Source organism: Pectinophora gossypiella, chromosome 20, assembly GCF_024362695.1.
Source record: "Pectinophora gossypiella chromosome 20, ilPecGoss1.1, whole genome shotgun sequence".
Taxonomy (NCBI): domain Eukaryota; kingdom Metazoa; phylum Arthropoda; class Insecta; order Lepidoptera; family Gelechiidae; genus Pectinophora; species Pectinophora gossypiella.
Genome location: NC_065423.1, coordinates 10609894 through 10626300, shown reverse-complemented (window position 1 = coordinate 10626300; position 16407 = coordinate 10609894). Strand labels below are relative to the sequence as shown.

The following is a 16407-nucleotide window of genomic DNA, read 5'->3' as shown; positions in this document are numbered from 1 at the left end:
CCGTTTGAAGACGGGGAGTACGGTCCATTATCCCCGTTTTCCGGTATGAGCAGCTTGAGAGCATCGGTGGCTCCGTTGAGGCTGGTGTTGTTGGCGTGCGGCATGGTTATGTGCGCTCGCGTTTCCTGCAGCGGAAGTCCCGGTGAAAGTCCAGTGCCATTTCACCGGGTGCAGTATTAGAGTGTCGGGATGCGCGGCCGCATCGGAAATAGACCCGGCGCGCGAGGGCTGCGCGGACAAACTGCCAACGGAACCGCCGCTAACTCGGTCGCCGCGTCGCTCGTCGCTCGCCGGGCGCAACCGCTCGACTATTTTAGTTTACGTAGATGTCGAAGTGCACGCGAGACTGCCGCGCATCGGACCTTCGATAACGCGGCCAGCCAATGACAACATTTAGTTGTAACCATTTCGCAAACGCTCATTGTCTAAAGTTATAAATCAACGTTAGATCTGTTCAAAAGCTGACCGTTATTGACGTCATTCGGAGAAATAACTATAACCTTCTGAAATTGTTTACCGAAACGACTTCCGCATATAACTAAACTACGTATAACTGCTAATTCCAGCTATACTTAGTTAACTTCGGTCGGCTTTTCATATATTACACGCAGATTTCCTAAACATACGAAAGCTAATAACTGTTATTTATGACAGCGATTCGGCTTATTACGAGCATCATCAAAGATAGGATAGAAGCAGTCTGTGGAACAAACAAACGCAGCTGCAAATCGGGGTCATTCGATAAGCATGTCAATGGTTCAGTCATGGTGCGGTGCAGGGCGGCGCGTGCGCGTCTGAGCGGAAACCGTGAAGGACATTGCGCAGGTACATTTATGTAATGACAAGGACGTTGAAAATCATTGTTTTCAAGTACAACATTCAACATCTTCCGACCGAGGCTTTAAAACTTAGGATTAACTCACAAAAATATGTTAAGGCCAGTACAAGTATAATAAACTACCACAAGCTTTCATGAAGCAATTCATGTTGACATCACGACAAAACAAGATGTTAAAAACACGCGAAAACAAAATAACTTTGACCAAAATACATCACGAAAACTTGCCAAAATACTCCATAAAATCCGATGGAATTGAAATCAAACCGTATGCTGCTGGCGTTAATGGAACACGGGCGTTATGACGCAAATACTTCACGAGGTTTAGGAAGCTTGTAGTCTAGTTCTTAAGGGAGACAATGAAGAATAAGTAGGATTAATGATTGTATCTGAACCACTGTCAATTGTATGGATATCGTGTGAGTGTAAACGCTTAGTTATCAAGAAACTAAACAAAGACCTTGTTGAAGTCTAGTTAAAACTGCGTCGTAGTAAACGGTTTTAGAGTAACAATATGCAAAAACGATTCTTGGCATTGGCTCGAGGGTTTTCATTGAATAACGTTCAAATAATATCAGATTTAAACGTCAGTTATGTGGACGGGTTACGAGTATCGTTTGGCGCAAGTGAGTAGCCAAAAGTTTGACGTGATTAGCTGTTGCATGGAGTTTTTATGTATAATTAGCTATATTATATTAGTACGAATAAATCATGTTGAAGAGTTTGCGTCAAGAGGGCACAGTTTTGGAGCAAGCAATGTTTTAACGACTGGAATGCCATTAGTCATCAGCAGATGCCCGTCAAAACAGAACTTAAAAATACAAGTGCGTTTTGATATCAAAACGTATACAAACAGACAAACACCGGCAATCATTGAAAAGTAGAGCCAAAAGCCAAGAGACATAAAACAAGATATCTTTTAAGAACCCAAAGATGAGTATCAAGATAACCGTATGATGCCGGGTTACCAGTGACGCATGTTGGACAGGACATAATAGTCAAGTTTTACTATTATGTCCTGTTAATTAACGGTACTGAAAAGTATCGGCGTCCGAAAGACGTAATATAAGATCCCGACGACCCGATTACTCTAGCCATAGAGGCAGCCAATCAGCTCGTGACGCCAAACACTTCAGGACCCCGATACCGACTCCGCCGGCGTGGTCGACGATTTCCCTCAATCAGCGCTTATCGCTATCGACCCCCTAGGGTCGATTAATTCTTTCAAATATTTTTCCTCTCAGACGACGCCCTGAGCCGAGGTTCGCGACCAACTGGGCACCCTCAGGCCTGTTGTCTTAAACGTTGTACCGGGTGAGAGCCTTCAGCGCTCCCCATTTCACCGGCCAAGTAGTTAATGCCATCTGCGGCAAATCTACAATAAGTCACGTCAAAAAAAAAAACCTGTTAATTAAATAATTCTTTCATACACCACGCTGGCTGTAGTGTTCATAAGTGGTACGGTCGGTATTGTGGCTAAAATTTGTCTGCTGGGCCAATGACTGGTGACGTATGATACTGCTCACCCTGATACGGATTCTGGACGCGAACTACATATGTCTGTAGAAGCAGAGGAAGTATGCCGACCTAAATTACACATTTAACATACACAAATGTCAAACTTTCAGATTCTGGATTTTTTTAGCAGACATTTCGTTATTTAATGCAAGGATTTTAGGTCACAGATACAGATAGTATGTCTAGTCTATTTTTTTTTGTCCGTAGCGTGATTAGACTTTTAATTATGTACAGTCAGAGATGTGCTGTTCGCGTTCTAAAAAATATTTAAAAGTAAGGACACTGGTTGGTTTTCTTTTTTCAAATTGTTATTTCTTGTGCTCTAGTTCTATCTGCCTAAAAGTTAAACAATATAGCTCTTTTTAAAGAGGTTTTACGCCTTTTTACTGCCGGGAAGGTTCCCAAAGTTTGTAGGTTTTTTTTTCTTAGGTTTTGGCTTCGCGCGGCTTGCGCATTTGCCACAGACAAAGATAGCGAAACGGATTCGTAGGAAAAACAAGGATCGGAATTTGGAAAAAGGATAGTTTGTAGGTTACTTTTGATATTAGATCTTTTTACAACCTTTTTTGTATATATTTTTTTTTAAATATAGAATATTTTTACTTTTTAATGCGATATATTTTATTTAATATGGAAATAAATATTTTCTTTCTTCTTTCTTTCTTTCTATATTGTTTTTTTTTCTATCTTTGTACTTCTGGTCCTATGCAAGATTGAAATACATAGCATAAACGAAAATTGCGGAGTTATTTCCCCAAATTACTCCTTCTACAACTGAGAACACATTCTAGTTTCAAAAGTTTTTATACCGGGATCATTCCAACTCTGGGAACAATCTCAGAAACGGCACATCACTAGCTGTGCCCAGTAAGTAGTGGACGCATGGGTTTGCTTCTTATGTGATTTCTACACACATACAGACAACGGTATTGTAACAAAAATAGCTCAGCATAGGAACCGATTGCTATTTATAAGCGTTTTCTTATTAGACCGTTGTAACTGCCAGACAATTAGCGACGTCTATCTTAACTGTACTGTGGTCGTAAGGCCGAGATTTCCCTATTGCACAAAAAAAAAATGTAATGTGTGTATGTGTAATGTAATGTAATGTGTGTATGTGTGTGTGTGTGTGTGTATGTGTGTATGTGTGTATGTAATGTAGTAATAAATGTTTCTTTCTTTCTTTCAAAAAAAACAAACTAAAAAAACGCTGCTCCAATGCGGGTTGGTGGAGGTGTTTTTTTTTACGGCTAATAGCCGGGACCAACGGCTTAACGTGCCCTCCGAAGCACGGAATCATCTTACTTTTTCAGACAATCAGATGATTCAAGCCTGAAAAGTCCTTACCAAACAAAAGCATAACAAAAATGATTTTTGTGATATGTCCCCATCGGAAATCGAACCCGGACCTCCAGATCGTGAGCCTAACGCTCTAACCACTGGACCACGGAGGTCGTTTATTAAGTAGTAAGTATTTTATTTCAATAGAAATAGTACAATGTATAACGTTTAAAAATTTCAAAGTCGATCTTTCGTCGCCCCTATACTCGTAGTGTCTAATTAACAAAACAACGGGTCGAGAATAGAACCGGGACCGTTTGGACACGTGACGCGGCGAATAAATCACTGAACCAGCGGATATAGGTCGGTGGTTCGAAACTATAGAAAATAGATTTAATTTTGTATCGGTCTGGATTTTGACCTAATTACGTTTTGATACTATAAGTTTTAATATTGAGTTCATATTAGTTTCAAAGCATTGTATATTGAGTTGTGGGTTGTGTCTTATCATTATCAACATGTTGGACCATTATTAATTTTAATTGGGATTTTTTTTGAGTTGACTTATTGTAGATTTGCCGCAGATGGCATTAACTACTTGGCCGGACAAATGGGGAGCGCTGAAGGCTCTCACCCGGTACAACGTTTAAGACAACAGGCCTGAGGGTGCCCAGTTGGGCGCGAACCTCGGCTCAGGGCGTCGTCTGAGAGGAAAAATATTTGAAAGAATTAATCAACCCTAGTGGGTCGATAGCGATAAGCGCTGATTGAGGGAAATCGTCGACCACGCCGGCGGGGTCGGTATCGGGGTCCTGAAGTGTGCTGATGCTAATTCCTGCAAACGACATCTAATTTTATGTTAAATTATATATCTGTCCTTTTTTTATCCGCCGAAAAGGAAAGGGACGGGTAATCGACAGGCATAAAATTTATGGAACACACGTCAATTTTAAGCAGAAATCTAAAACAACCGTCTAATCATTTTACATCGGCCAATAACCCGACAGAATTAAGTTGACAGCACACGTCAAACGGTTTGCATACCAGCGAGATACCTTTTTGATTCGCCCGGGTTATTCATAACTTACTCATTCATCCTAAAATTTACGACTGTCAATCATCCGTCTCTTTCCTTTTCGGCGAATAAGAAGATGACAGGTATAACTTAAAGTAAAATTAGGAGGTGTCTGCAGGAATCAGGGCCAATGTGTGGTGTCTGTGTAAGACGAGGTTTATATGAAGTGTCCGGGCTGTGCTATAATATAAAGAAAAAAAGACTATTCTTTTTTCGCTCTCCGTCCAGCATAGCAATGTTGCAAATGAACTGAAAATAATTTCAAGTCCACACGCGTGTTATGTAACTGTTCCACAGCGACGCGTATATATACGTCGCGGTCAAGGAACCACGAGGCAAGCACTTTTAGGGTTCCTTAGGAAGATATGCAAAGAAACATTATAATATTTTTTGTACCTCTTGTGCTAACCCTTTCACGGACAGAGACCATGGATCATTGATGGTTCATAATAGGTAGTATGACACCTTTGAATCGGAACGTCCGTAGACGTTCTGTACTTGAAAATGTTAAAGTAACAAACCCACTGCTTGGCACTGGCCTCCCATCAATCAGCCGAAGGAGGTATGGAGCATACTCCACCTCGCTACTTCATTGTGGGTTGCTGAAGGTGTTCTGGGCTACGGCTTAACATGCCTTTCAAAGCGCGGAATCATATAACTTTTTCGTATAATCAGGCGATTCAGCAGCAATGTTCTAGCCAAAACAGTTTGGCAAAGTGATTTCGATTATGTCGCCGACGGAAATCGAACCCGGACCTCCAGATCGAGAGCCTAATGTTAAAACACGTGTTAAACCTGTTAAGGTAATATAATAACAAAAGCGCCCTAGTGTCATTGACATTTCATAGGAATGGAAATAATTGAAATAAATTATTGTTTACGTCCGTTTACATTATTTCTTTATATGATGAGAAGTTTTTTTTTAAAGATATATTTATTCCGAGTAAGAAAAAAAATGTTAGACACTATGGGGGCAGTCAGAGGCCCACAGCCGCAAGCATATAGTCCTCCTTGTCGTACCCGACAACGGCGACTTCAGTCTCTTCTCTCGTGCGCCGAATTAAAAAAATAATAATAAAAAAAAATGTTTATTTATCTCACCACAAAAATTTTACAGATTTAAATATTATTAAGTATATCTTAGGTTACACAACGTAGATTTTTGTGGGAGCTGGTTCCTGTTAAAGGCTTTACACCTGTACTACAAGTAACCAGGCCCCACACCTTGAGCACATGCTAGTATAGGAACACTAAGATTGAAAACAGGTCAAACGAAACGAATGTGGCTGATAAAGCCGAACTTCGTTTTGAACATCCGGTTACATTGGAGGCAGAATGGCTGTCCATCCGAGTTGAGGATGTAGCTATAGATGGGCTTGGGACGATCCTTGCGTGTTTGGCGTTTTTCGTCGAGCTCTTTCAGACAGCCACCGAAGTATGAAATAAGCCGAAGAAGTATGAAAGAAGTCAGAAGCAAATGGAATTCCATAGTCTCTGCGCATCCCGGTGGGAAATAAGCGTGGGTTTATATTATGTATCAGCCGCAATCACTTCTGATGTTGGTCCCAAAATGGATATGTGTAATTTTATAGCCAATACGGAACCATCAAACCTTAACCAAAACTCGTTCTTACCGCTACATTTTTTTTAAATCCCGGTTCAAGTGTGCATGAAGGTTGTTTTGTTTTTCCCACTCCTTTGTTTTTGACGAGATAGCGTTAAACGTTTCTTTGTAATTAAGGATAAGGCTTTTTTGCGGGAAACGGGAACGGGACAGTTGCTTTCTTCATTGAATAATCTAAATAATTAATACGAAGTGGTGTTTTGTGGTTAATGATCGCATTAAGTTAGTCGGAAGACATTCGCGAGTGTTATTATATCGGAGTATTCAATAAACAAAGTGTATCTGCCTATTTTCACTTCGTGCCAGGAAGCCGCTTCATAACTCGAAAGTTTATGCGGACTTTTGAGTTAATTCGTTTGGGGTTCGGAGTAGGAGTCTACTCCGAGGGTGGGGGCTTAGGTTTCATCATCATCATTCATAACCTTTCATCATTTCATTAATCATCAAGAAAAAAAAATACGTAAGACATGGCTGTATGGGCATAGCTCCCTTTGCCTTACCCTTCGGGGAAAACCAAAACAAAAAAAATAAAAAATAAGGATAAATAAAAGAATACCATGCATTATTTAGTTACAAATATTTAAAGCATTTGAGGTTAGTCATAACTTATTATAAAAATATTTTATTTCAGACTAAGATTGTCCATACGATGTTAGTTGTTACACAAACTTAGTATCTATGTTAGTGAGTAAATAAGACAATCAAACAAGTTTAGGCCCCTTTACCGATTTACGCGCTTATGAACATGTAAGTCGGTAAAGCGACGTAGAACAGCCGAGTCCATCCTCTCGGCAATCATCCTCAGGACTCCGTTATCGCTCCCCCGCATTCGCAACAACACCGAAGCAGTCTTTTTGCGCATGATTGTATAGAAATCATCTATGTTGGCATCTGCGAACATACCTGATGCGCTGCAAAAACGTGAGAGCCCCACCAGAATCCTGAAGATATTGTTGTAGAGTACTCGCAATTTTTTTTTTTTTTATTATAACTTATTATGACTAACTTCGTTTTAGGTAATAGGCTACTTGACAACCTATTCAAATGAGATACTTTTTGCGAAACGGCAAAACGAAAGTTTACTTTGGAGTTTCTATGGGAATACTGTCTTGTGACGTCATCAATGCGGCCAAACGTCGTACGGTCAAAAGCATTAATATGTATACACTTTGGTACCATGTCACAACCGGATGAGAGCCTTCAGCGCTCCCCATTTGTCCGGCCAAGTAGTTAATGCCATCTGCGGCAAATCTACACTAAGTCACGTCAAAAAAAAAAGAAAAAAAAGGTACCATGTCACATTAACAAATGTCAAATATGTTAGTGCGACACAGTCCTAAAGTGGGTACATTATATTGCTCATGACTGTACTCATTGTTGCTTAACTCATAAATAAAATTCGAAAATGACTCGATAAGTAAAATGAGATTGATTTCTGGTCATCTTAGACCGGCTTCTATTTCTAGATTAGCATTTTATATTTTATGTTTGACCTAGTCAAATACCCTATTTTTGCCCTTATCATCCCGAATCAGGTCATGGCCCGCGATATACATATAACGCGTCGCGAGTGCTGTACTACGGATGTCAATTTGAACTCAAAGCAACCACTTGATAACATTTATATCCCTGTACAGTCCTGAGCAATATCATGTACCCACTTTAGAACCCTATCGCACTATCATATTTGACATTTAGTGAGACTTACGGTTCAATTTGTCAAAAAAGTTAATGTGACATGGTTTCAAAGTGTATACATATTAGTACTCGCGACCGTACGTTCATAAATAAAACATTTTACAATAATTGCACTTTTAATCTACAAATGAGGAGCTCGGTGGCGCAGCGGTAAACGCGCTCGGTCTGCGATTGTTGAAGTTAAGCAACTTTCGCAAAGGCCGGTCATAGGATGGGTGACCACAAAAAAAAAAGTTTTCATCTCGAGCTCCTCCGTGCTTCGGAAGGCACGTTAAGCCGTTGGTCCCGGCTGCATTAGCAGTCGTTAATAACCACCAATCCGCACTGGGCCCGCAAGGTGGTTAAAGGCCCGATCTCCCTACCCATCTACAAATTAATGAGCCAAAAACACGTACTTACGTGCATTTTATCGGCGCCTCACATCACGCACTGAGAATTGCACTTTTTTAACGAAAACTATATTTTTTTAAAACTTTAATTAACTTTTTAGTAAAGCACCGTTCCATACGAAAGACATAAAGGCACTGTGACATAGTAAAGTACCTGTCAAGTACAACTCAATTCACGAAATATGGTTGTAAACGTTTTAGTTGGTACAATATCTATTGCTGTGTTTCTATGTAATTGAAGTATCAACTTGGATATTGAAAAGCAATGTATCGTGTATTATATGACTTGATTTACCAGTTTTTAGTGTTTGATTTAGGGTAGTGCCAGAATGCTCTATAATACTTATTACAAGCTTTGTAATTAATTTAATATGACTCGATGAAGCTGACATGGCTTTTTTAAATAAGAGTTTCTTAAAATTTAAGAAAAAAGGCATTACAATTGTCAAGTTTACAAGTATCACATGAAACCCTGCCAAGTAGAAATTTACAGTAGGTATAATTAGAAGAAAAGTAGGTAGGTAGATAGGTTTGGTAGGTATTTTTGGTTTGACTTTTTTATAATTTTAGAATGGTTGACTTTTAATTGTGTGCTTAAATTGGGTTTTAGAAAAGTGTTTAAACTTTCTGGAAATTGGTAATAAACAAGATTAGTTAAGTAGATAAGTATCTATTTTAAGATAAAATATTTCTGTACGAGAGAAGACAATTGGGTCGTGAATTAGGTTCGAGATAAATTATGAAATTCTGATTACTAAATAGAGACAGATCTAAAACTAACGAAAAACGGTTTATTTTTCTATTTAACTTATTTATGTAATTTAATCATGAAAAACGTAATAATAATTTCGAAATTTTATCGTTTTTCTATGACGTCAGTGTGCTTTTTCAGAAGTAATTTCGTGTTTTGACGTTTATTAAGGCGTAACGTCTAGGCACCATCAGGCCTGTTGTCTTAAATTTTGCACCGGGTGAGAGAGAGAGAGAGAGAAATGTTTATTTCGCAAAACTGCACACACAAAAATCAAGCAAAAAACAAAGAAGAAAAAAAACAGTAAGATTTTACAAAAAAAATACAAACAAAGAGACATACAAAAGTTGTGTGCAGTCAGGAAAAAGGGGTACGACTCAGCGATGGGTGAGAGCCCACAGCGCTCCCCATTTGTCCGGCCAAGTAGCTAATGCCATCTGCGGCAAATCTACAATAAGTAACGTCAAAAAAAAATAAAGACGTTAAGTGAAAAGTAACTGATATGACTAGTTGGAAACTAGCCTATTATTTATTTCATTTTTCTTCTAGGTCTTCTAGTTACGGGCAGCCCTAGCGTTATCTCAAGGAGATCAGCTTCTGTTCTGGTCTTGGACCTAGAATCTAGACTTGTAGGCGTTCCCCTCCACCGAGTTTAAATCACCAGAAACTATTGTTTTCAAACTCAATACAATCTTCGATTTAATCTTGTTATTTGTATAGGTATTTCATGTTACGTACTATCCTGCTTATAGCAGTTTTTCTCTGTTCGATTGGAACTGAAGACAATCTTCTTCTATCGCGTGGGTTGTGAGGTAGATAAACCTCATAGTGAGCCGCCCAAGGCCCTGAAATGGCTCATATAACGACTACATACTTACACCAGTAAGTAGTAACCGGGACCAACGGCTTAACGTGCCTTCTGAAGCACGGATCATCTTACTTTCGGACAAACCAACAGGGCTAACAAGCGCAACGTGATAACATTATCGATCGATTCAATAAATTCTGTCGAAATCGATAAGTTTGTTTTTCCCCTAACACGCGTGACACGTGATTTTGTTCGTATTTTGACAGAACGACATGACTTATTTGGGTTCACATATTAGCACCAATCGACAAAACGACAAATTCAAATTCAAAAATATCTTTATTCAGTAGGTAACATAGTTACACTTCGAATCGTCAATTTTACATAACGAACGTCTCATCCGCCTAAAACTACTGCAGCTTCTAACAACCTGTATATCCGGGGAAAAGAAGCTGCAAGAAAAACCTCGGCACAGGGCCCTAGACGTTCTTTAAAAAAATAAACATAAAATATTGGTATACAATTGAGTAATTTAGCTGCCTAATATCAGTTCTCAGACAGTTAATCCCATGCATTCATATCTTCTAAATAATCACTAACTTTATAATAACCTTTTTTGTAAAGACATAATTATATCGTCAGAATCGATAAAATGACCGTGACAATTTTTTTTCACGTTACACATGTTAGCCCTACAGGGTCTCACAAAGTGACTTTTATGATATGTCCCCAGCGGGATTCGAACCCGGGACCTCCGGATCGTGAGCCAACTACCACTCCGAACCGGCTCTCCCCGTTTCTGAAGCAAGTCGGTATACTACAGGACCACAGTGGCTAAACCAGCTAATAACACGTCTAAAAATATATTTCCCACTATTTAGCTCTTAATAATTATCTTTACAAGTCGGTCGATAAGTTAACGGTTCCCATAGTTCAGTTCATACAAATCGTGTCATAAAATTGCAGGGTATATGATCAGTAATTACTATACAGTCTTTGTCGCGGCGATATAAAAACTAAACTGGATTTCGGTTTTTATTTTTAGAATCGAACATACTACCCGACATGTTGGGAGAAATGAAATGAAATGAAATTTATTGTCATAAATGTGGTAAGTATATCGATGGAAGTAAAGCTTATAGCGCTCAGCACATTTAGTCATGTTGTGACATACAATAATAACTACAAAAAAATATACAAAAACACTTATCTATATGAAAAAAAAGAGAGAAAAGAAAAAAATCCTATTTATAAACTGAAAAACTCACTTATGCTATAAAACTGCTTCCCCTTTAACCACTTTCTGATAACAAATACGTACTTAGTAAGTACATAATTAGTACTGATTCCTACAGACAAACATTGACATTTCTACTGCCAATCACCGGGCTTTCAAACGCTCCATTGTAAATGTAATTAAGTAAATTATTACTTACTTACATAATAACATATTATTATACCTAATCAATATTTATCAGTGCTTCACATCGTTAACAATTTTCCTCTTCTTTTTTATTTTTTGTCTTTTTCTTTTTGCTATCACAGTTGTTAAGGTCGATCATTCTGTACGTACGACACTTTACTGGTTTTACAATCATGTATAATACCTTATACACTATTAAATGTTATCATCTATTATGATTGTTAACTGTTGTGCTCGTGTTTTAAATAAATAAATTAAGACATCTCTGTGCATCTCCTAATTTATAAGTTACACCTGTCATTTTCTTATCCGCCTTAAATGAAAGGGACGGATGTATTACAGCTGTCTTTTTTTGTGTTTACGGCTTGGATAGAAGTCCTTTTAGCCAAATCTTTTTTTTATAAATTACACACTTCGCTTTGTAGAATGTTTTTAATTGAACGTATTTAAATGAGTTAATCAAACAATAACTTTAAAGCTACTAATTCAAATTAAATACTAAAGCTACTAATTAACGGCCTCGGTGGTCCAGTGATTGAGCGTTGAGCTCACGATCCGGAGGTCCTGGGTTCGATTCCCGGTGGGGACATATCACAAAAATTACTTTGTGGTCCCTAGTTTGGTTAGGACATTACAGGCTGATCACCTGATTGTCCAAAAGTAAGATGATCCGTACTTAAACTGTTGGTCCCGGTTACTACTTACTGATGTAAGTATACGTAAGTAGTTACATGAGTCAAGGGCCTTTGGCGGCCCTGAAACCATAGAATAAGGAAGCTAGTGATGTATATTTGACCCAACCGTGTACGATTGGTCAGCCAACAAGTCGGGCGGTGTGTAGCGCGCAACTAAGATCATCGTCCCGACCGGATGCTGCGCGTGAGACTCGCATCCACTCACTGAACCCGTTCCCATTGTCATCAACCAAACCTGAACCAGCTCGCCGTAAAAACTTAAACCGTCAATGAGTTTGTTTATATTTGCAAGGCTTTTTTCATGTTCCGTTTTTTGATACGATTTTTAATAACAAGTACGTAGGTACTTGTTATAAGTACTTAAGACGTCTTGTATGTCACTTCTCGAACGAATGAAGAAACAAGGGATAATTTGGTCCTATAATGTAGTAAATGATATTTTCTGAATTTGACTTTATGAGCTTGAATTCACGTTTGGATTTAAAAAATAAAGAAAGGAAAACATGAAACAGTAGGACTAGGGCCCTGTGCTGGGAGGCCTGGCCTTTCTGGCCACGTCTTTCCCTGGTAGTAATTTTACAGCTAGTTACATAATGGCCCCGATTCCTGCAGACACCGCCTAATTTTATTTTAAGTTATATCCGTCATTTTCATATCCGTCGAAAAGGAAAGGGACGGATGATTCACAGCTCTTAATTTTAGGAAGAATGTGTAAATGAATGAATAACCCGGGCGAATCAAAAGGTACGTCGCTGGTATGAAATCCGTTTGACGTGCTGTCTACTAACTGTGTCGGGTTATTGACGGATGTAAAATTTTTAAACGGTTGGTTTAGATTTGTGCTTAAAATTGACGTGTGTTCCATAAATTTTATGCTTGTCGATTACCCGTCCCTTTCCTTTTCGGTGGATAAGAAAATGACAGATATAACTTAAAATAAAATTAGATGGTATTTACAGGAATTAGCACCAATATGTAATTTAATTTTTGACGTTCCAAAAACGCAACTTTGTAAGCCAATTTCGAAAAATAAATATTTTTGAATTTTTTTTGATCATATATAATTGATACCACGTGGTTTGCAGGATTTGTGCCCAGTTAATGGCAGTGGACTCGTCTCCTATTACCTACATTGGATTTAAACTTCTGTCTACCCCTTTGGGAATACAGGCATGACGCTATGTCACGTTATGTTGATATTTTTATGTGGGAACGGACCACATTAGCCCTTCATTGTTCGGAGTAAACTGGCCCAGCCTCATGAAACCATTCAGGCGAGTAGATATAAAAAGTGTAAATTCGTCCGCACGCCAGATACTTACAGTGATGTGCCGTTTCCGGGAATATTCTCACTTCGGGAACGTTCCCGGCAGTAAAAAGGCGCAAAACTTATGTAAAAAGAACTTTATTACCTAACCTTTACGCAGATAAGACTAAAGTAAAAGAACGGACAATTTGACAAAGAAAAGCAGCCATTATCTAAGGACACACTTTTAAAAAGTTTTTAAAACGGAAACATTCCCACTTTGGGAATGGCACATCACTGGATACTCAGCGTACGACTTGCCTACCTGCCTACTAAAATTGAGAGGGTTATGTCGGGCTCACACCGACTGAAACCAAGTTATGCCAAGCTACGAGGACGCTTTCGCATTCTTCCGCGGACCTACCTACTAACCTAACCTAACCTTAACCTTTAATTTAGTTTAATTTAAGGCATGCAATTTACAACTATAGTATGTGTTTAATGTTATTAAGTCTAGAAAATACTTCTCGCGAGGGTGGACTTAACCCTCGGGGGAAACTAAAAAAAAAAATACCTAACCTAACCTAACCCTATATACGTTTCCTAAGTAAAATAAAATGTATCACAGTTCCTCTTACCTTATTCTCGAGTTTTTCAGTTTCGTTCTTATAGTGGGTCCTCTCGCCTTCCACCTTATCCAACTTGGATCGCAGCGTTTCGAGCTCCTCCTGTTGACAAATAAAATCATTCATTAAAAACATAAGCTCATGACTATGTCCCAATTGGGATAGACACAGAGGTACATCCGTCACAACATGAACTAATTCACCTCACCGAACTTTCTGCTAGACCAACGTGATAGGCGATCACCCGATTGTCCGAAAGTAAGAAGATTCGTGCTTCCGAAAGCACTTTCAGTCGCGCATGCCGGTTATCCCGCGCGGCACTACATTTCGTCGCCCCTTAAGGGATGGTTACCGGAATAAAAACTATCTTACGTTCTTGACAAAACTCTCATGACCCGCTGCTGGCCATGATGGCGGCGCGCACACACTCGCCACTCCTCCGTGCCGTGCACATGCTTAATGCACTCCTTGCATCAGCACCAGGGGCCTGTTTAATAAAACTTACAATTGTAAATTACAATGACAATTTGATGTACATTGCGGAGTTAGTGATCACAAATATTTTGCAGTTTCATATTAGCTACGTAATGGACACCAAATTGTCGTTGTAATTTACAATTGTAAGTTTTATTAGACAGGCCCCTAAGTGTGATCTGTTTGTGAGTGAGTGGACGTATGTGTGTCGCGAGTGTCTGATGTTCCGCGAGATGATGAATGATGTGTGAAAATTAAATATATTTTTATATTGTTTACAGGTAAGTTTCATATGTTTAATTATATTATTGTTTATATTGAAAGTTTCACGGCGCATTGGCGCTTCTGCACTGTAAAGTGAAAAAAATGTAAAGTAAATAAATGTAAATGTATGTACAACTATTATACCCATTGAGGTAGTCAGAGGTACATCCCTCGCAAGATGAACTAAGTATCCACCCTTCACCGAGCTTCTGTTCTTGGCTGGGACTCAAACTGTAATAGCTTGATCACACCTACCGAGTGGACGGGCGAGACAGTGCGGGAAAGCGCGGAGGTGGATATTCGGCCTAGCAAATAGAACAGGGGCCGAGTAGCTATCTCGCCATATAACTCGGCCGAACGCTCGGCCGTGCACTCGTCGTAATGTTCATACACACCGAGTACTCGGCCGAGCACACTGTCTCGCCCGTCGACTCGGTAGGTGTCATCATCATCAATTTAAGAGCCACGCTCTTGTCGGTGTAGCATTTTCCATTCCAGTCTATCAAAGGCCAATTCCTCGACTTCCCTATAAGACACGACGTTAACCTTTTCTTTAATCTGTTCCATGTAAGCTCTTCTTGGTCTTCCCCTTCCTCTCTTTCCTTCTATAATGTTTTCAATAAATTCGTCGTGTCTTATTAGGTGTCCAATCATCTTGCCTCTTCCGTCCTTAATAATTCTCAGTATTTGTCTCTTTTCCCCTACTCTTACTAGCACTTCCTCATTTGTAACCCTTTCTGTCCAACTTATTCTTTCCATCCTCCTCCAACGCCACATTTCAAAGGTGTGTGGTGTGATCAAGGCATAAATAAATCCAACGCTCAACCACTGAGCCACAGAGCCCGTCAAGTAATTAAATAAACTTATTCTTCTTCTATCTTCTATCGTGTGGGTTTTGAGGCGAATTACTAACCTCATCAACCCTGGTGTCAGGGTTACTATTGAGCCGCCAAAGGCCCCTGACATGACTCATTTATAACGACTACGTACTTACATAGTAAGTAGTAACCGGGACCAACGGCTTAACGTGCCTTCCGAAGCACGGATCGTCTTACTTTCGGACAATCAGGTGATCAGCCTGTAATGTCCTAACCAAACTAGGGACCACAAAGTAATTTTTGTGATATGTCCCCACTGGGAATCGAACCCAGGACCTCCGGATCGTGAGTCCAACGCTCAACCACTGGACCACGGAGGCCGAATAAACTTATTATTAATAGTACTGTTTACGACTGTAATAAAATAACAAGCTTTCATAGCCTGTTTAGAAAGCTGCAAGCAAGTTTAAAGGAAAATTGATCTTATCATACAAATAACTTAAACTAACCTCTACAAGTTTAATAGAATATCACCTAAACCGGCCTTAGTCAAGTGGCAAACGATTACGAAAAACGAATTTTTATTTGACGTGACTTATTGTAGATTAGCCGCAGATGGCATCAACTACTTGGCCGGACAAATGGGGAGCGCTGATGGCTCTCACCCGGTAAAACGTTTAAGACAACAGGTCTGAGGGTGCCCAGTTGGGCGCGAACCTCGGCTCAGGGCGTCGTCTGAGAGGAAAAATATTTGAAAGAATTAATAGACCCTAGTGGGTCGATAGCGGTAAGCGCTGCTTGAGGGTAATCGTCGACCACGCCGGCGGGGTCGGTGTCAGCGTCCTGGAGTGTTTGGTGTCGCGAGCTGATTGGCTGCCG

General features: G+C 39.6%; 1 protein-coding gene across 4 annotated transcripts in view; it reads right to left on the bottom strand.

The window, feature by feature from the left end:
* LOC126376186 (unconventional myosin-XVIIIa) overlaps window positions 1–16407 on the bottom strand; it is a 338390-nt gene that overhangs the window by 24399 nt on the left and 297584 nt on the right. For all 4 annotated transcript variants that reach the window (XM_050023404.1, XM_050023405.1, XM_050023407.1 and 1 more), the window contains one exon: window positions 13985–14074. In XM_050023404.1, the coding sequence (XP_049879361.1) occupies window positions 13985–14074 (90 nt within the window). The remainder of the gene's footprint in view (window positions 1–13984; window positions 14075–16407) is intronic.